General features: G+C 37.3%; 3 protein-coding genes across 5 annotated transcripts in view; all 3 read left to right on the plus strand.

Annotated features, from left to right (window-relative positions):
* LOC107685520 (glyceraldehyde-3-phosphate dehydrogenase) overlaps window positions 1-4721 on the plus strand; it is a 6613-nt gene extending 1892 nt beyond the window's left edge. The window contains exons 3-12 of the mRNA XM_016482120.1: window positions 1426-1525; window positions 1654-1760; window positions 1849-1939; window positions 2014-2129; window positions 2892-2973; window positions 3197-3348; window positions 3727-3805; window positions 3951-4034; window positions 4110-4207; window positions 4418-4721. Coding sequence (XP_016337606.1) covers window positions 1426-1525; window positions 1654-1760; window positions 1849-1939; window positions 2014-2129; window positions 2892-2973; window positions 3197-3348; window positions 3727-3805; window positions 3951-4034; window positions 4110-4207; window positions 4418-4487 — 979 coding nt within the window. The 3' untranslated portion in view covers window positions 4488-4721. The remainder of the gene's footprint in view (window positions 1-1425; window positions 1526-1653; window positions 1761-1848; window positions 1940-2013; window positions 2130-2891; window positions 2974-3196; window positions 3349-3726; window positions 3806-3950; window positions 4035-4109; window positions 4208-4417) is intronic.
* A 2350-nt stretch (window positions 4722-7071) lies between these two features.
* On the plus strand, window positions 7072-14086 carry LOC107685604 (chemokine-like receptor 1). 3 transcript variants are annotated; one of them, XM_016482253.1, is made up of 9 exons: window positions 7072-7349; window positions 7568-7697; window positions 9271-9421; window positions 10430-10569; window positions 11541-11679; window positions 11886-12000; window positions 12185-12265; window positions 12651-13185; window positions 13684-14086. In XM_016482253.1, the coding sequence occupies exons 2-9, from the start codon at window positions 7571-7573 to the stop codon at window positions 13995-13997; spliced, it is 1602 nt and encodes a 533-aa protein (XP_016337739.1). In that variant the 5' UTR covers window positions 7072-7349; window positions 7568-7570; the 3' UTR covers window positions 13998-14086. The 3 variants fall into 3 exon arrangements, with proteins under 3 accessions (XP_016337739.1, XP_016337738.1, XP_016337740.1); XM_016482252.1 differs by having other exon boundaries at window positions 7073-7349; window positions 7565-7697; XM_016482254.1 differs by lacking the exons at window positions 7072-7349; window positions 7568-7697 and adding an exon at window positions 10074-10161 and having other exon boundaries at window positions 9350-9421.
* A 693-nt stretch (window positions 14087-14779) lies between these two features.
* Window positions 14780-21279, plus strand: part of LOC107685521 (intermediate filament family orphan 1-like) — a 19835-nt gene continuing 13335 nt past the window's right edge. Inside the window, exon 1 of the mRNA XM_016482121.1 lies at window positions 14780-16111. Within this exon, the coding sequence (XP_016337607.1) occupies window positions 15129-16111 (983 nt within the window). The 5' untranslated portion in view covers window positions 14780-15128. The remainder of the gene's footprint in view (window positions 16112-21279) is intronic.

Here is a 21279-nt window from a genome sequence, read left to right on the forward strand (position 1 = left end):
TGAGAAGGTTCATCTATAAATATATACATATAAATAAAATGGTGCATGTATTTTAAGTCAAGTTAACTTTTGGGCTTTCAAGTACACTTGACTGATTCTAAAGCTTTTTTTTTTCTCCTTTTTTTTGATATTGATTTTAAATGTACTAAATTTCAACTTTACTAATATTTGAATAACGCAGGTTTTAATGGTTGAGTTAAAATAAATTTGAACTTGCCTTAAGTATTTGTCAGTATTTCAAAAGAACCATATTGCAAACTTAATAAAATGCACTAAATTAAGTCAAATGACTTCTGTTCTGTTCCACTAATTGCATTTAACAAATGTAAGTTATAATGCAGTAACCTAATTCTAATGCGTGGTTAAGTGTCCAAAAACAGTTTATACTAGTGTTCTTTTAAAGTACATTTCATATATATGAAATGAATGATAACAGAAATTTACTTTTTCAAGGGGGGGCTCTTCTGTGTCATTGCTCTCTGTAGACCATTATTACATGCTGCTTGAGCTATTTGGCAACCTTAAAGATTTCAAAGGTAACATTGGTCAAACAGTCACCCCCTTTACCAGGAGCATTATACCTATAGGAATACCTTTGGCCTGTTTCTCAATCTTAATGGACTTCAAGCAAATATTTTGAATTTGTTGTACTTTCACCATATCAGTATATCTTATCAGTGCAAAGCAGTGTGTACTGTGATCCTGGTTTCCTCTGGCCTGTTGATTTAATTTGTTGCTGAAAGTGTTGCAATGGAAGAGGATTTCTTTCATGGAGTCAGTCCTGCCTCTTATCTGTCTTGTGAGCAGTGCTGGTGTTATAGGCACCAAAATAGCTCACAATGACAGCTGGAGGCCTACAGAAATTCTTTATCACAGTCTGAATGGCAAAGGGCAGGCCTAATGAAGCTCTTGCAGACTCTCTATTGCTTTGGTAGTACCATTATAACTAAACTGAACTAAACCATTCTTCAGGGGTTTGCTTTATTCCCTCTAGCACATTGAAGGGTTAAATTTGGTAAGATGTAAAGGTGCTCGCTGGCTATCTATTTACTGGTAGGTTACAAGTGGGCCCAATCACCGGGCTCATGAGGACAGGAAATGGGGTTTGTGCTTGTTCAGAAATGGAACTTGTGCGCCATCTAGTGGGTGCGACGAGGAACTTACTGTAGGTGTATGTTGCTCTTGTGCATGACTGGAAGTGTGGTTTTTTTTTTTTTTTTTGGTGCCCGTTTTGAGTTGAAGCCATAATGTAAAATTACAATGCGTAACTTTTTGTATTAATAGATTTCAAAGTGTTATTTTACTCCTATGTTTTTAAACAACCATTATTCCAGCTTTCAGTGTCACATGATCCTTCAGAAATCTGCTGAACCATTATGCTGCTTAATATTTGTGGACACGGTTTAAAATATATTTTTAATTCAGATTTGGCCGCATTGGGCGTCTGGTGACCCGTGCTGCTTTCCAGTCCAAGAAAGTAGAGATTGTGGCCATCAATGACCCATTCATTGACCTTGATTACATGGTAAGTTCCTAATTTTGGTTTCCTTCTGAGTGATGGTGGGCTGAATTTCCTGAACTTTTTATGCAACTTTAAGTTAAAGTTTAGGTTTTTCTTCCTTCAGAATCTGACTTCCCTTTGTCTCTTCACAGGTTTACATGTTCAAGTATGACTCCACCCATGGAAAGTACAAGGGTGAGGTTAAGGCTGAAGGCGGCAAGCTGGTCATTGACGGTCAAGTTATCACCGTCTTCAGCGAGTGAGTTGTCCCTACAAATATTACGTGATTTATTCACTGCTACACATTGAGATGTGCTCTTATGACCTCTCCATCTGTGTCCACGCAGGAGGGATCCAGCCAACATTAAATGGGGTGATGCAGGGGCTCAATATGTTGTGGAGTCTACTGGTGTTTTCACCACCATTGAGAAGGCGTCTGTATGTAGTCATTACATCAGTCATAAACGCTAATGTGCATTTCCGGTGTCTGAACCTTTGCTCTCTCTTGCTAGGCTCACCTTAAGGGTGGTGCCAAGAGAGTCATCATCTCTGCCCCCAGTGCAGATGCCCCTATGTTTGTCATGGGCGTCAACCATGAGAAATATGACAATTCCCTTAAAGTTGTCAGGTAAGGATGTACATTTGTATGAAAAACATTAAATTGATGACCGTGTGTGTGACCAGAAGGAGCAGCCTTTAGTAAAATTAATTTTAGATTATATAAAATTTAAACTAAAATATCAACTTACACTTGTTCTAAATTCCAATCAGAATTCTTGATTTTACATTCGTTGCTTGCATGTTTTGGTTATAAATGTTCTGGACACTGTTTGGGTTTGTAATTTTACTTCATCAATTTAAACTTGATTTACTTGTACAACACAAGTTACATTTGCATTACATATACAAATACTTTATGAACTTATGACATTTTAAATTCAAAAGTCAAGTACTTTATTATTTTATTTTTTTGAATGACTGGTGTTTATCTATTTTGCTTGTGTTAATATTTATTGCTTTGGGCATTTTTATTAAATACTTTGGGCTTTTTTTTTTCTGTTAAAGTTGCATAAATGCTTGGGTATTATAAGTGTATACAGAAGTTAACATTTGAAGTGACTCAAAGTTAGTTAAAGTGGTCTTAAGACAACAACGGGTATTGTTTTAAGACAACTGATGAAAGGTTTTGATGGCGTGCCTGTGTGCATACTGTTATGCTGCAGAGATATGCAATAATGGATAATATCCTGTAGGGGGTGTACTAAAGCAAACAGTTGAACTCAAGCATGTTAAACCCAAACATGTCTCTTCCACTTGAATAAAGTCCCTGCTTTTCATCAAAATGATTCCCTTTTTGTGACTGACACACATCCCTGTCTGTGTTTACTAGCAATGCCTCCTGCACCACCAACTGCTTGGCTCCCTTGGCCAAGGTCATCCATGATAACTTTGTCATCATTGAAGGTCTTATGGTAAGATTAAACCGCCTTTCCAATCTCGCCAAAAAGCCTTTTGACCTAAAAGTGATTTGAAACCTGACATGCGTCAATTTATTGTTCCACTTCTCCTTATCAAGCCCTACACTTGGTTCTTATTTAAGTGCATCAGTTGATACAAACAAACGAGATGCACGTAGAGCTTTGGTTTTATAATCTTTCTCGTAACGTTAACCATCTCCCTCTTCCCCTTTTTCAGAGCACCGTTCATGCTATCACAGCCACACAGAAGACAGTGGATGGGCCCTCAGGAAAGCTGTGGAGGGATGGCCGCGGTGCCAGCCAGAACATTATCCCAGCCTCCACTGGGGCTGCCAAGGCTGTGGGCAAAGTCATTCCTGAGCTCAATGGGTCAGTAATGCATCTGTTGGATTGTAGTTCCATTAATTTCCCAGAGTTGTTTTAAATTCGATTTCCACGAAAGTGCTCAGCGTGCCATTTTAAAGGTCAGAGTTTAAGTGGTTTCAGGATGCACTGTGATTCATTAGTCAACATTTAAAGTGGGTCAAAAAAAGTTCAGTTTTCCCAAGACCAGAATGCATTTTGGTTTTAGGATAACTTTGATGAAAGGTTTTGATCTACTTCAAATGTTGACTACTGTATCTACTCAATTTACCACACCTAAGTTACTTTTGGAATGTTCTGCTTGGGGGAACTTTAGGACTAGTTTCGTTTTTGCTTCCCCTTTCTGTTGTCCAAACATACTCTGATGCTTGTTGCTCATTTCAGCAAGCTTACTGGTATGGCCTTCCGTGTCCCCACCCCCAATGTGTCTGTGGTGGATCTGACGGTCCGTCTTGAGAAACCTGTGAGTTTATTTCCAGACCTGCATAAAGTGGCTTCAGTTGAATGAACTCCTAAAGCAGGACTGATTCATTCGGTGTACCTCTGGGTGCAGTGTAGGTGACTTGACTGACCTGTTGGCTTTTTCATCTCTCTTCTGCCGACTGCAGGCTAAGTATGATGATATCAAGAAAGTGGTTAAGGCTGCAGCTGATGGACCCATGAAAGGCATTCTGGGATACACCGAGGACCAGGTATGCACATCGAGTTATGTCAGTGTTGTGACCAGGGTTTTTCAGCATTGTTTTATAACTTCCTGCTGTGTGCAGGTGGCATCCACTGACTTCAACGGGGATGTGCGTTCATCCATCTTTGATGCCGGTGCTGGCATTGCCCTCAACGATCACTTTGTCAAGCTGGTCACATGGTAAGATGCTGCTTCCCCACCCCAATGTCACAACTCCTGTGTCGTCTAGAATTCAGAGCTTCCCCTTGTAAATGACTTCACTTGGTCATTCGTTTGCTTAACTCGAACTACAATATTTCCCACTCCACTTGAAAGACACAAGAAGGTTTTGGAGACTCTTGGCTTGTGTAGTTTTGGAATGACACCAATTCCTTCTCTTCCTTCCTATAGGTATGACAATGAGTTTGGCTACAGCAACCGTGTATGTGACCTGATGGCACACATGGCCTCCAAGGAGTAAATGTGATCCCCTTTTTGTTGTGGTTTTGATGCGCGACCCACCGTTCTCCATCTGGTTGGATGTTTGCACCACATGCCTGGAAGGAAATTACATGATTTGAAGACCAATGTTATTTTTATATGGAAATACTCTGTTCTGTTTTGTGTGAGGTTTAAAATGGATGTTGACTTCAAAAGGCTTTTCGGTCTGCTAACCTTTGACAGAATAAAGTCCTCTGTTTGTGAGAAATTTAAAGTATGCGTTTTGTTTTTATCTAGATCTAGTGACTTATTTGGGTCGGACTACTCTTCTTAAAATTGGAAATTCTTAAGGCAAACCAGTGTTTTGATTAGTTTCCATAGTATGTTGATGTCATTGTACAACTTAATTCAGTTTAGGTTCAATTCATTGTCCGTGCTGTTGAATTGATTAATATTATTGAATACTAATTTTCATGTGCACTATTCTAATTATTTTAGAAGTGGTGTGGTTAATGTGTGCACTGAAATGTTCCACAAAGCAAAAGTTGATTTCAAATGAGTTCTTAACTGTTGGACACTTCATGCACTTAACTGTCAATGCTTACGAATAAGTACAGTTATGCATCACTAGTTTCAGGACTGCAGTGCCAAACTGGAAGTTATTGGGGTGGAGCAGTAAATTAGGGTGGAGATTCTATCCGGTGGAGTAGGGCTGTTAAGTTAGTGTTGTATGGAAACATAACCAAATATGAAATTCATACACTAGAGAAGTAGCAAACACAATGCATAGTGTAAGTGCATATTGTAGATAGTTGGTTTACACTGAATTTCAACACAACCTGCACTTAGTGTGACTTGTGTTTTTGGCATAAGCTTGTCTAAAAAAAAATGATCGTGTGCTTGATAGTCACTGTATCAGTGCTTAAGGAGGAAAACGTTTGAGGGCTGTTTTAACCAAAAGCTATAAAGTTAATTCTTTAATATAGTTCCATGAAAGTAGGGAAGCCTGCACCACAGCTGGGTTTTTTTCCCCAGCTGATGAATGGCAAAAAATTGCCACCAATCAGAACTCGGTAAAAGAACTCCAGTTGCAGGCAACAAAAATTCAGCCTATGCTTACAAAATGTTATAATTTGTTGGTGTGAAAGATAGTTATCTCTATTGGTGTGAACCGCTTTACAGTAATTATTGGAAAAGTCTACTGAGATTTCCATGCATTGTCCTATAAAAACTCAAATCTAGATAATGGAGTTCTGGGAACGTATGAATTACCCAGAGACAGGGCAAGTTTTAAACCACTTGTGTGCTGCTGTAAATTCAAACATTAATAAGGTTTATAAATATATAGGGTGAAACATGAAAAAAAAAACTGGATTCTGTTGTGTTAACCCCCTATTTTAATTGTGAAAAGCCCTAATTAGCCAAATGATGTCACTGTTCATGAGAATATGAGAATACTTTGATAGTCCACTTTAGACATTCTACCATAAGTAACTTTGCAACTACTTGTCAACTACCAGTCATATTAGACTATCTGTGGAATATCTGCTAACACTTTATTTTGATGGTCCGCCAATAGAGATTCTACCGACTAAGAAACTTTGCAAGTACATGTCAACTTATTCTGCTATCCGTAACCTGAAAGTCTACTTTTCTAATGAAAGTTAGTTGACATGCAGTTGTCAAGTCACTTATAGTTGGTAGCATGTCTACATAAAGTGGACTATCAAAATAAAGTGCAACCAAATATGATTTGATCACCGGGAAAGTTTCTGTTAGACATGATCTGCTTTTCAGTTAAATACAGTTTTCAGTTAAATACAGTGTCCCTTTGAAACCGCTCTCATGCACTCATCTAAGCACTCTGTTGCATTCTCTTTTGCTCCCTGACTCACTCTTTTAGTTCAATACTCAGTCCATTTGTGGATCGGGGGTAGTTTTCCATGAATAATGCACCCTGACATAGACATGCCATTATTTCACCTGATGGGCCTTTATGAAATATGTCTATCAATGTTATTGATGTGCAAGTCAGAAGACCAATGGACATATTTCAACATTAATGCAATGCATTAGCAAGGCACAGATTTACCAATGATGAACATGGTGCTTTAGGCGAAAAAAAAGTATATAGACTTTATCACTCAAAAGTGCATAAAGATAGAGTTGACATTTTCTAAAATAATGCAATCTTAAAATGTCGTTTATGACGTTAGATTCCAAACTATCATCTTATAACAAAATCAATGTTGCATATGACTCATGGTTTAGCCTTAAAACATTAGATTTATGGCACAGCTTGTCCTTGCGCATTTACTGTATGTGTGTTTATGCATGCACTTTAAAGCTGTTAAATTCTGTTGATAAGAATGAGGATGGAGGATTAAGAGACTTGAGTTGTTTAGTTCAGATAGCGGTTGCACATTTACTCTTCCGTATACAACACTGACTTCCACCTCTCTGTCTTAAACACAGATTATGCCACTGTGCTTTATTAATTTTATAGCACCAACGAGTGCTGTCAGCTAAACCATTTGTTCATCTCACTAAAACATCATTTACAGCTCCCGTTGTCTATAAAAACTAACTTTGACTGTCCTCTAATCACAGAGGTGAAGTGTTAGGAGTGCAAAAAAGGGATGAGAGGAAGGTAGAGGTGTGCATAAAGAGGGAAGTGGGAGGTCAAAAGGATGGGAGGATGGGTTAGTGTGCATGAATCCTGATGGTCCTCTGGCAGATTGACCAAAGCCGAATTGATTCGCTCCTCCCGTATAAACGGAGAGCAACAGGAACAAAAGAGGCTTAAGGCTGAAAAGCAAGCATTTCACTTTGAGATTAAGAGACAGTGGCTGACTGAAAAGACGGAGAGATAAACACAGAAGAGGTGGACTGACAGTGGAAAGTGAGTGAAAAACTTTCACTTTGTTCTTTGCTCAGATGTGCCTCTGTGGCAATATTTAATTTGACACTCTCATTTAAAGCTGAATTGTACTTACGCAGATGTATTTTTTTCTCATATAAGTTGGAATTTCATGTAAGTCCAACATTTTATAGTTGAATGGATTTTTTTTCTGGGTGTCGCAGCATTATTATGTCTCAGTCTGTCTCTTTTTTTAGTAGTTAATGTCTAAGAGAGTGAATGGCTCGTGGATGGGGTCTATCTCTGTCCCGTCCTCCATCCCTCATGCCTTCCACTCACAGCTCTCTTCGGCCGCTGACCTCAGCATAGCCATCTTACTCATCATCACAGGTCAGTTATTAGTCTTTTATTAAATTATTATTGTTTAATATATAGTGGAGTTCAGTGGGGTCCAAAATTAGAAAGACCACTACTGATTAAGAGATGCATTATTAAGTAGTAAAACTCAACATATATCAAGTTGTTTTTTGGGGGGGTCTGACATGGGAGTCTGCTCTGTTTATTCAGTCAACACTTGAACTGCAATAAGAACCTATGCAATCTAAAGACACTTGTCCTCTACAATCAATACACTTCTGTGCTGATTTGCACAATAAATACAACTGCTATTACAGAGTCATTTAAAAACTGCAGTGCAGCAGGAGGTTCTCATATGCATTGGTGTGTTTGACCAAATCGATATTTTTAGCTCCTTGCAAAAAAAAAAAAGATCTTGGATATAGAGCATAAATTGCTCTAAAAAAATAAATAAATAAAACAAACAAACACTGGTTCATTGGTTGACTATAAGTGACCTTACTATTAAATTACATTTAGGCTACTGTCATTTTTAATGGGATAATACATGTAATGTAATACAGTAAGAGTTATAAATATATTAAAACTCTTACTGTAATAAAGTACAGGTATTGCCCCATTAAAAATTACAACGCATGTAATCTGCAGTAAGTTTTTAAACGTTAAAAAAGAAATAGGCCTACTGTGTAATTTATGGTGAAATATATATTGTTTTCAACAAAACTAAAAACTTAAGCAATCAGTCAATACTTTTAGCTCACTTACAATATTTTTAAGCGTACTGCAAAGAATGCTTAAAAAACTGTTATTTGAATGACTACAATTTATCTTGCTACTTAAAATACATATACATTTTGCTTTTAAAAGCAATGCAAAATTACATGCATTGTCATATATTTTTAATATTAAAATTTTCCATTTAACATTTGATTTATAGTGATATACAGTGGCCAAAATGACTAGAACACTAGTACTTTCACCAGCTAAAAATGCTTTTAAGTCAATTATTTCTATCTTTTTACATTTCCAAACATTAATTTTGCCATTAAGATTTTTGTTTGCACAAGGAGTCTGACAGCAGCCAGTGCTGCACACAGAGATCTGATCTCACCATCATCCAGTCTGTCTGGAATGACATGAAGAAACAGAACAAACTGAGACAGACTAAACCCAGAAGAACTGTGACAACGTCTCAAAGACGCTTCAAGAAACCTACCTGCAAAGCTACCTGAAAAACTATGTGCAAGTAGGCAAAAGCTGCTTTAAAGGCAAAGAATATGGTCATACCAAATGTTGATTTAATGTAGTTAATAGAAGTTAATTGATAAAGAAGATCTATTTAGAGCCTAAAACTTTTAACAGTACTGTATAGCTTTGCAGGTAGGTTTCTTGAAGCATGTTAGAGACGTTGCCACAGTTCTTCTGGATTTAGTCTGTCTATTATCTATTATATATAATTTAACACTTTTTAAGTAAATGCAAAAGTGAGTAACACTGTCTATATTTATATTAGCCATTCATTAAAAAAAATAATAATACAATTTTTGGTCATGTTAGATGACGCTTGGCACTATGATCTGTATCTCTCTCTCTCTGTCTGTCGCAGGTGTGGTGTCGGTGGTTGGGAATGGGCTGGTGTTGTTGGTTTGCGGACAGAGGAGAAAGAAGCTCAGAGCTCACGAGCTGATGACCATCAATCTGTCCGTTTGTGATTTTGGCTACAGCCTGCTGGGGGCGCCATGTATCATCACCTCAAGGTACCACCACTGACTGCACTGACTGCAACTGGTTTGGAATGGATAGCGTATTTACTCATAGCGTGATTCTTAACATGTATTTTGAAAGGTTGTACTAAGTTTGCTTGGTATGCCAGTGTATACATTATAAACTATAAAAGCTCTCTTAAAGCCTGCATTAGTCTATGCCACTGCATGCATCAATCGCTCTTGTGATTATCGCTGCATATCATCTGGAGTTTGTGAATTGTTTGTCAAGACCAGAGGATTGTGTCGGTTAAGAAGATCGACAGTCTAAGCAGTATAAGACAGTATAAGCCATTGATAATGATATTACATAACGTAGAACATAAACACAGGGTATATTAGAGATCTGATTTGTCTTTAGAGAGGATTTAAAATGTAACAGGCATTTGGTCAAAATAGTTTAGATGTGCTCTTGAATCAATTTAGCTTTATTTATTAATTTTTTTAATTAATGTGCTTGTACTACTCTGAATGACAGAAATAGAATTTAGTGGAAAAAAGAAAACAAAAATCCTTTGAAATCTCAAGCCACTATATCTTTCACGGTATTTATTTAGAGTGCATTCTCAAGGGGCTAAAAGGGTTTCACTTTTATGTAGCTGAAAGTATTCTTTTTTACCCACAAACCACCAAAACATGCCCTCAGGTGGAGGATGATTTGTGAAGAAGAAGAAATGCACTTGTGAAGAAAAACAACATAAATATCTTGGGCCTCTTACATCTTGGGTCAGAAGGTATAAAGCTATAAAAAAATCATCACACTTGGCTTTTTGGTTTCTGAACTTGTATATATATATATATATATATATATATATATAGGCCTATAAAATATGAAATTGGTAAGGTTCAGTCTTATAGAAAATAAACTCAGAAAAAACTTGAGCAGAATTTGAGCATATGTTATTTAAGTTATTTTTGGAATTGCTGTGCTCGGTATTTTGCTTCTGCTCTGAACTTTTCTCTCTCTCTCTCTCTCTCTCTCTCTCTATTTGTCTCTCTTAGTCTGTCGCATGCATGGATTTTTGGGGAAACAGGATGTATGTGGTACGGGTTTCAGGGCTTTGTTTTTGGCATTGGTTCTCTCATCACTACCTGCCTTATCTCCCTTGACCGCTGCTTCAAGATCTGTAGCTTTCAATATGGTAATTCTCCATTTTTATCCACTGAATTTTTGTTGTTTTCTTTTATTATTTTATATGCAGATGATACTTGCAAGTTAGTTAAAATATAGGCCTACCCAATCATTCATTTCCAACAGGTGTTACTGATGAAAGTACAGAATTTGGTTATTCTTGTTGGACAGATAATTAGCACTATCACTGAGGGAAATCAATTTCCCCATAATCGGATACCCCTGTGTTTCTCAAATAAGAACACATATCAAAGAAATAATATCATTGCCATAGTACATAGTATTAATATTGCTGAATAATTTTTATGATAAGTGGAATCTACATTGTAATTATATGAAATTAACGAAAACATTTTGATCAGCTTAGTCAAGAACGAGTTTCAAGTACTTTAATGAAATGAAATGAATATGCAAATGAATGAAATATGAAATATGTTTCACTGCCCAGGCTCCAGGATCTCTGCATAGAAATTAAATTAAATTAAATTAAATTAAATTAAATTAAATTAAATTAAATGTATTAATTTATTTTAAAAAACTGCCTGCTTTAAAATCAGACATAAAAAAAACTTTTTAAATCTCAAAATCTTTTTGTTGTAAATTTCTCACAAAATCATTCAACAGCACTTATGTTTTCTCAGGCAAAGAGAGAACAAAGCATGTGCTGAGAAAATGAGATCACTCAAGCTGGTTTGTGATTGAAGAAATTTATTACATTATACAATTTGCAGAATTACAGTTTGCCTCCCTACTTGAAAGTATAGTATGTCATTGCACAAGATCAGAGATAATAGTTGTCATTTATGCATATCCAGTGCACAACTTCTGATGGACTGCATATCTTTCTCTCAGCTAACAGAATCAGGCTGTGACAATCGATATAATAATACCCGGCTAGTACATTTCAGTCCTATCCAGCAACTATGGAGCCATCAAGTAAACTTTCAGATGTTTACTAATGTACTTGTTCCTTTGTCTCAGGTCAGTGGATTGAGAGAAAACATGCCTCTCTGTCTGTGGCTCTGGTGTGGATCTATACATTATTCTGGGCCTCACTACCTGTGTTTGGCTTTGGTAGTTACGGCCCGGAACCGTTTGGAACCAGCTGCACCATAAACTGGTAATGAACCGTAACCATTAGTAACACTTGTAAATGAGTCGCTAACCAATTCCCCAAAGATTAGTTGGTGTTTTCAGAATGCATTCTCAAGGGACAAATATAGCGTTCACTTTCAAACAGCTGAATGTTATTTTACCCACAAACCACTGGAACATCCAAACATCACAGATGTTGATGTGTTAATGCATTGTTTCCTGTGGCTTCAGGTGGAGAATGAAGTCTTCACTCAAGGATAGAGTCTATATTTACCTGATCCTTTCACTCTGCTTTGGAGTTCCAACCTTCATTATCATCACTTCATACCTCGCTATACTCATCAAGGTGAGAAACATTAGAATTAATAATGATTCTGAAACACTTAAAGCCAAGACGTGTGTAAAAATCATTTTGATTTATTCTGAGGATGACGTTAACGATCAATTGTTATTGGACTGTTTAATCCTAATGTTGGCTGAAGATCTATTATGGTGAATTGAAGTGTTGCTACAGTGTTGTGTGATTTCAGGTGTATCGGTCTGGTCGTGTATTGGCTTCAATCCCTTCATCCAATGTCACTCACAACAGCAAAGATCTCCGGCTGACAAAGGTACCAGCTCTGATTGATCACCCATCATACCTTTGGAAAGGACCCACTTCTCAGGCACAATGACTTTTAACATGGGATATCTTAGGGTGTTTTCACACTTGGTCCTTTTACGGGGTCTGAGCATCGTTCGCTGGATTTGTGGCCAATATGTGAATACTCCAATTGGTCTCAGACCCTTTTAACGTGAATCAATATAAAAAAAAAAAGAACAATTAAGTAAATATGGACAAAAACCAGACTAAATTGAAAATACACATTAAAAATGAATAAAATAATCAGAATAAGACAATGGCTGCCCTGCTGTTACCTCCACACTACTATTCTTTTTTTTTTTCCTTTTTATGATTCACAAATAATTTCTTATTTCCTTTTTGTTTCATTGCAGATAGCAGCAGTGGTGTGTTCCTCATTTCTGATTGCCTGGACTCCCTATGCGATCGTTTCGCTCTACTCCGCTCTGACTGCTAGAGAGGAGCACACTGGAGAAGACGGAGGAACCGCTCTCGTGGGTGGAATGTCAGCAGCGGGGGTCGGCCATGGCAGAGGGTTGTCTGATGTCTTTGGTTTTCCCTTCCTCATTAACTGGACCTCTTCAGAACACTTCGGGGATGCTTTTGGCTCCTGGAGGAATATGACTTCTGATCATTCCCATCATTCAGTAGGGCATCATGGATCAAGTTCAACTGTGGGTTCTGCACATGGAGGAATGAATGGACATCAATCACATCTTGTGTCCATCCTGAAGCCAGAGGTCTCACTCATTCCTGCAATTTTGGCCAAGTCACACTGCATGATAAACCCCTTCATCTACCAGATCATGAACCGTGACTTCAGGGAGGACGTCTATGATCTCTTGTGTCTGAGAGCAAAAGATGGAGAGAGGAGGAGAACAAGGAGCACAGACGGCAGTGATTCTGATGGTCAGGATCTATCTATCTATCTATCTATCTATCTATCTATCTATCTGTCTGTCTGTCTGTCTGTCTGTCTGTCTCTCTCTCTATCTGTCTGTCTATCTATTTATCTCTCTCTCTATCTGTATATCTATCTGTCTGTCTGTCTGTCTATTTATCTATCTCTCTCTCTCTATCTGTCTATCTATCTGTCTGTCTGTCTGTCTCTCTCTCTCTCTCTCTATATATGTCTGTCTGTCTGTCTATTTATCTCTCTCTGTCTATCTGTCTATCTATCTATCTATCTATCTATCTATCTGTCTGTCTGTCTGTCTCTCTCTCTCTCTCTCTCTCTCTCTCTCTCTCTATCTATCTATCTATCTATCTATCTATCTATCTAGCTATCTGTCTGTCTGTCTGTCTGTCTACCTGTCTGTCAGTACTTATATATTTTCATTAATTTTATTTATCTGTCTATATTTCTTCATGTTTCTGTCTCTGTCTCTATATATTCCACACATGCAGGGTATCGTGGAAGCGTCACTCTCTCTTATATTCACAGCTGGAGGAGAAGAAGCACACCTACCAGTCAGTCATCTGGGGAGCGTGTGAAGAAAGATTCCTCACGGAAGAGTAGAGGTAGTAGAGGGAGCCGAGGGAGTAGAGGTCAGAGAGGGTCCTGTCAGGACAGTACAGCAGTCGGGTGGGCAACCTTGGATACTACAACCTTAGATATGCAGACCAACTTAGAAAGAGAGAGATGGAAGGAGGTGGAAAGAGAGACGAAAAAAGAATTGAGTGAACCCACCTCTAACAGCTTGTTGACGGGTGAAGAGTGATGCTTGCTGTCTAAATAGACAGCAACAGCATAGTTCATAATGCAGTTAGTTAGCTCAAAATATCTGTTGTTTTAGGAAAAAAAAAAAAAAACAGTGTTTATTTTTTCCATTAGTGTCATCCAGTATGTGATTTTGCACCTATCCAGTCTCACACTGGTGCGACACATGAGGCTCTAGTTAGGATTTATTGATTTTGTCCTTTGTGTGTTTATAACTGGATCCTGTGTATTTATTTATTAATATATATTGTGTATCTAGATATTTAATGGATCTACTCATTGTATTTATGTTTTTACATATTTAGAGAGCACTATGACTATCCAGTCCAAAGTATTTCAAACAACTATTTCTGAATAAATGTGACGTGTAAATAAAGTTTACAATAATGAAACGACTTTGATGTTTACTTTCAAATAGATTTTAAAAACTTCTGCAGTTTCCAAATAGATTTTAAAAATCCTAAATCAGAAGTCCTATAAGACCCAATGAAGTACAAGGGCTATTTGTTGCAGATCTGTGACGTCAGCGTTGCTTTGTTGTCATGCTACATGAGGTAATATCTTTTTACCGTAAGTACCATTCTTGGAGAAACACACAAGGGGAAAAGCACACGGAGAGCTGTCATTCGCCTTCGAACCGTGATAGACTATATATAAAAATAATTCTGCGCAAAGTCATCTACCAAATATTATTTTGCGCCCCTGGAATATTCAAGTAAACAGACACAAACTGAGAGCTACTGCTGATATTACGGTAGTGTCCGAACTGAAGCGCTGCAGAGAGACTCAAGAGCCCAAGTGTATTCAGGTTTCCAGCCAGGGAAGAAACAAGACATTCGTTTGGACCTATTTTAAATGTATTTCGCTGATGTTAGTAGTTATAATATTCTTTGCTTGTTTGAATAGGGGCTTTGCATGCTTTCATAGTTAGTCCATATTTTGCGCTTCTATCGGTTGCTGCAGTCTCCTTCAGCGTCTTACTCAGCATTTACGCTTAAGCTGTAATACTCTTAACTCGTTACATAAGGCTTTAACGAGTTAAATGTGGACATCGCCGTGTCTTTGGGTCGCCAAACACCACCTTTGAAATCAAACCGTTAATTATTTTGAAAGTCAGACATAGCTGGTGTTCATGCCCGATCTGCAGCGCTTCAGTTTTCCGCACCATAGCATGAATTCTCCTCTCCATCAGCATCAGCAGCAGCAGCACCAACAGCATCAGAATCCAGAAGGACCCGGTCATCCCGATTCTCCCTCCGGTTTGCTCCCCGAGGCTGCTGTCCTCGGAGCTCCTGACCCATCCTCGTTTTTCCTCGGAGAACAACCCGGCCCACAAACCGCACTTGACCTTACAGCATCCTCTTATCTGCACTTCAGTCCATCGCTCCACTGGTCCCAACCTCCTCCACCTACAGCCATGGCATTGAGGAACGACCTGGGATCCAATATAAGTGTCCTGAAGACCCTCAATCTGCGGTTCCGATGCTTTCTGGCTAAAGTGCATGAACTGGAGAGACGCAATAAGATATTGGAGTTACAGCTTCAGCAGGCTTTAGACAGCAATAACACGGGTGGATGCGTGGAGGACGGAAAAACCAAAGAAATTGGTGTGCAGACTGGGTTTATTGGGCCTATCGCTGTCCAGCCTGGGTCTTTGTCCTTTCAAAACACCAATAACTCTGCAAAACGACCCACTACGTTGTTTATGCCTTCTCTTATGACTGTCCTCAAGCTTGAGCCCAATAAAGCTGACGATGAGAGCACAACTGACCCAAACACTAATAGGAACCCAACCATCACGGTTAGTCTCTCAACACCCACCACCGAACCCGCCTCGGCCAACACCAACAACTCCAATAATGCTCTGCATGTGAGCAGCGTTGGCACCGGGACGTCTCCCAACCCTCTTCCTCGCTTCCTGCCGGGCACTATCTGGTCCTACAATCACACCCTTAAACTGGGAAGCGGATCAGAGACTCGGGTCACCAGTCCTGGAGTGTCGTGGGTCCACCCGGATGGCGTGGGTGTCCAGATAGACACCATCACCCCAGAGATCAGAGCACTTTACAATGTCCTGGCCAAAATCAAAAGGGAGCGGGATGAGTACAAGCGAAGGTGAATATGGGGAATATAGATGGTTTTTATGGCTAAATGTTTGTTAATGAGAAAGAGGTTTCTGTTTTGGGCCCTTATATGACAGGTCTCTGCTGCAAAACATCCTGCTTTTCAGGAGTGTTTCGAGAATCATGATGGATTTGAGACATGATTGCTACCAGTTTGAATGACCTCCTGAGATCTAGAAGCTGTTTTGTGTGTTTCTTGTTAATATATAATATAATTAGGGATGTTCAAATTTTAGTTGATACTGATAAGCTGATAATAGTTTGATGTTGTGGCTGAAAACTGATAATTAGACAATATTAATTTGGTATAAATAAAAAAATAAAAATAAAACACCAATAACTAAAATATTGTTTAAATTCTACAAGTGAATTTAGGCATCCCAACATTATCATGTACAATATGAAAAATGGTTAATCATTTTCAGATTTGCTAAAGATATAATTTAATATTGTTATTAAATTATTAGTGTTTTTGAAGATTAACATTTAGTAACTGTTAGATAATGGCAAAGGTAATGTACGCTACCGTTTAAAAGTTATCAGAATGTTTTCTAAAGGATCATGTGACAATGAAAATTGCAGTAATTGCTGCTGAAAATCCAGCTTTGTTATTAAATATTAAATATATATTCAAATAATAAACAGTTCTTAAAAATTGTAACAACATTTCACAATATTAATGTTTTTACTGTATTTTTGATCAAATAAATGCAGCCTTGGTGAGCATAAGAGACGTCTTTCAAAAACAATCAAAATATTTTCCAAACTTACTATTCTATACTAATTATTCCAGAACTGTAAATGCAAAAATAAGGGGTTAGTAGGTAATAGTTGAACAACTAAACATTGAAAATATGACATGCAAATTTGAATTCAAACCTGTAATAATAATGATGATGATGATGATGATGATGATAACAATAATATAGTAATAATAATGATGATAATAATAATAATTATAATAATGACAATAATAATGTTTAATAATATTTATGTCTAGGTTACTAATAAGCACATTTGTCATGATCATGTGAACTCTTAAAATAAAATAATAATAAAAAAAAACAAAATATCAGATGTTCTTGCTTCCATTGAAGCTGCTCTATGAATCATTTTCTAATCATGCTGGAAAAACACACACACAAATGTATGGAGTTCATGTAGCTTGAGTACTGCTGTCATTAAATACCAGATACTCCTTAAAATTAACTGAATTAGGAAATTGTCTTTGCTTGATAATTTAATTTGTAATAAAAATGTATTAAATTAGCATTTTTGCTATAGAGGATTTTTAGAGAGACTTTTAACCCCATTATATATATATATATATATTGAAATCTCAATGCCAAAGCCTTATTCCTGGATCTCAGGAGTTTAAGACACCTGCACACTGGGTTATTTCAGTATGTTCCAATGCGCTGTCTGCCCTTCTGCTGCTGAGGGTGCCTGACTCGCTCTGCCCTCTGATAACCTGTGCATCAGTCACGAACATCCCTGCTTTTAACGCAGCGCAGACTGCAGTCACTGCCTCACATGAAGTGGTTACTTTTCAAACCTGAAAAAAGCTCGACCCTGCAGGTGTTCCAGACAACAACAAAGTGGTCACGAGAGTGGAATCTGTTAAAAAAAGAGAATGAGTTGTGACTTGCAGCTTTTATGGGATAAAATAGAGCATAAATCATTTTCCTCATCTGCTGTTAATCGTGTGCAGAGACATGAAGTAGGGCCTACCTATATATTTCTAACGGCTGCTTTAGTTATTTGAATCAAACTGAGGTTATTGAATGGAGTATTGCAAAATCTATGGGATAAATGTGCTCTTAGTAGAACTGTGAAGGTGATATGAGGAGGTTTTTAGGAAGGGTGGAGACAGATGTGCGGTAACATATACCCAAGGCTTTTATTAATATCACCAAGCTAGAGCTGAACATGAGAAGCAAAAGCACGGAAGATCGTATGTACAGTATGTAGAAGATAAGAATCAGCTGGAGGGGAAATAATGGTCGTGTTTCTCATAAATGGTGGTATTCAGTCAGTCTCACAGCTCTTTATGTCCAGACCTGCAGCAGCCGGAGCGCCTGCACATTCTGCTGTCAGTCACGTACAGCAGCTTTATTTAGGGCTGAGCGGACCGTCAGTTCGCAAACTCATTACTGTCTGTTGACTCATCAGGACAGGTAAAAATCACTGTTGAAAAGCAGAAAAGTCATTTGGGTTCTCTGTCTCAAACCCTTCTGCTTCATAACAGATGTTATCGTGCATCTCTCCGTCTGACTTCTTCACCATTTGCTCTGGTTTCAGCTCTTCTCAGACTTTCTTTTCTCTATTTATTTTCTGTTTTGGCTTTCTTATTTAGTAAGCATTCTTTTGCTGTCTCATCCTCGAAAGGGTTTCTCTATCTATCTATCTATCTATCTATCTGTCTATCTGTCTATCTGTCTGTCTGTCTGTCTCTCTGTCTGTCTATCTATGATATAGCTAAAAAAATATATCTAATTTTTGCTTTTTTTAAAGAATCATAATTTCAACCACGCAGATTCAAAGTTTAGTAAACTACTATAATAATTTTGTTAAAAATGTTTTCACTAAATGAACACAGTATGTATTTATTTATATTTTCAATGTTTTTAAAAGAAGTCTTTTAAGATGACCAAGGATGCATTTTATGATTAAAAATACAGTAAATATTTTTATTGTAATTCTGTGGAATAGTATTAGAATTTAATATCACTGTTGTCTATTTTAATATATTTGAAATGTAATTTATTTCTGTGATGGCAAAGCTGAATTTTCAGCTTCCATTACTTAAATCTTTAAGTGTTCCTTCAAAAATCAATCCACTGTAATATGATTTGTTGCTTAAGAAACATTTCGTATTATTATTAGTGTTTAAAACTGTGCTGCTTCATTTTATTTTTATTTTTTTTGTGATACTTTTTTTTCAGGATTCTATAAATATAAAGTACAATAGAAAAATAAAAAGCAGTAATAGGAAGCTCAAAAGAACAGCATTTATTTCAAATAGAAATCCTATGTGACATTATAAATGTCTTTACTGTCTCCTTTGATCAGTTGTTTTGATCAGTTTTGCCGAATAAATGTAATCATTTTAAACTTTTGAACACCATGAGGCCAACATTATGTAGACACCCCTTTCTAAAAACTGAATTCAGCTTTGTTGCAACAGTTTTGTAAAGGTATTTTCTGTTCCAAAACAACCTGTGCAGCAAAGTCTATAAAGACATTGTTGACCAAGTCTGTTGTGACTTAACTGAACACCTTTGGGATGAATTGGAACTGCAAATCAGGTCCCTTCACTCAACATCAGTAACCTCCCTGATGCTCTTTTGTCTTCTTAAACATTTAATTTGAAAAGTGTGGCAAACAGTATTAATCCCCTCTTTGCTGCTGTAACAGCTTCCTCTCTTCAGAGATGGATTTATACTAGATGTTGAAACAGGGATGCTGGGATTTGCTTCTATTTAAACTGGAGAGCATCAGGAATGGCAGGCAGTGATGTTGAGTAATGGGGCCTGTGTTCCGAGTCATCTGAAATCACACAGTTGAAATCGCACAATTAATATAACAAATATTACAAAACATAGTCATAAACAGCTAAATTGACCAATGTTTGATTTAATGAAAAAAGTTTAATTTGAAAAATGTTGCAGAGAATTTCCTGACTATTTTTGAGTGATGAGTGATGCAAACTAATTGTTGAATTACAAATCATTTACATGATCTGTTCAAACTGATTAACGAAAATTAATAGACTTTCTTTTAATCAGAGAAAAACTATTTTATATTGTTTTATATTTATATAGTTTTACTGTATTTTTGATCAAATAAATGCAGCCTTGAAAAGCATAAGAGGCTTCTTTCAAAAACATTAAAATAATCATACTGACCCTAAACTTTTAAACGTTAGTGATTACCAAAAATGATGTGCTCTTTCAGAAACTTAATGATCAAATGAATGGCACATTAAGATTTCTGAAATTAATTGAACACACTTGCCATTTGTATCATTTGTTTAATTTAGACAGCCACGGCATCCAGCAGCAGTGATCTATGTTATATCTGCATTGCAGTACATACACAAGGACTCAGAGAAGCTGCAGAGAAGCAACCTCTCTCTTTCCCTCCCTCTCTCTCTGTCTGTCTGTCTCTCCTCTCCTCGCTCCTGTTATCTGTCACTCCTCTATGTAATTGTATGCTTGCACCTTGAATTGGCAGTAATGCACGGCCTCAAACTAACCTTGCAGTCCAGTGAGGATGTTTAATAAATATAGAGGCTGCTGCAATGCTCTGAATGTTAAGTAGCTTTACATAAGAACAGGGCTTGTTTGGTTCCACCTCATTGCACTATACTACTGCACTGGACAATATTACCGTTGAACAGCCACACAGTAAATTACTGTAGGGCTGACTGGGCTGATGGATCAGTTAAAAGGACTAAATGGATGCAGTCATTGCACTTAAGTTGAGCTATAGCATACTCAGAGAAATAAAAACACTTACACATGAAGATCACTGTTTTCTTCTGTAATAGGACCAATACGTGCATTGCAGTTGCTTCTTCCTGCTTTACAAGATCTTCCAAACAACATTAAATGGTATTTCATTGATATTGACTTTATATAGCATTAAAAGATTAGGCTAGTTTGCAAAAAAGTGAAACTTTGGCCATCATTTACTTGTTTTCTTACATGGAACATAAAAGGAAAAATTTTGAAGAATGTACTGGTTGCACTTTTACAAACAATTACAGTGAATAGAGGCTGGAGCATTTACGCTCAAATAAGGATGTAAAATCACCATAAAAGTATAATAAAAGTGACCCATATGACTTGTGTACTATATTCCAAGCCTTGTCAAGTTATAGTTTGTGTGAGAAACATACTGACTCATTGAGTCATCTTTTAGATTAATTGAACCAATTGAATTAGTTAAGAGAACGAGACCAGCCAATCCACTGATAGATTTGACTTTAAATTTTAGTTGATTTCGCAAGCAAAGCTAACCTGTGGTTTCAGAAGGCTTTAAAGGGGTCATATGATGCGATTTCAATTTTTCCTTTCTCTTTGAAGTGTTACAAGCTCTTGGTGCATAAAGAAGATCTGTAAAGTTGCAAAGACTAAAGTCTCAAATCCAAAGAGA

The sequence above is a fragment of the Sinocyclocheilus anshuiensis genome, unplaced genomic scaffold, assembly GCF_001515605.1.
Source record: "Sinocyclocheilus anshuiensis isolate Anshui unplaced genomic scaffold, SAMN03320099.WGS_v1.1 scaffold185, whole genome shotgun sequence".
Classification (NCBI taxonomy): Eukaryota; Metazoa; Chordata; class Actinopteri; order Cypriniformes; family Cyprinidae; genus Sinocyclocheilus; species Sinocyclocheilus anshuiensis.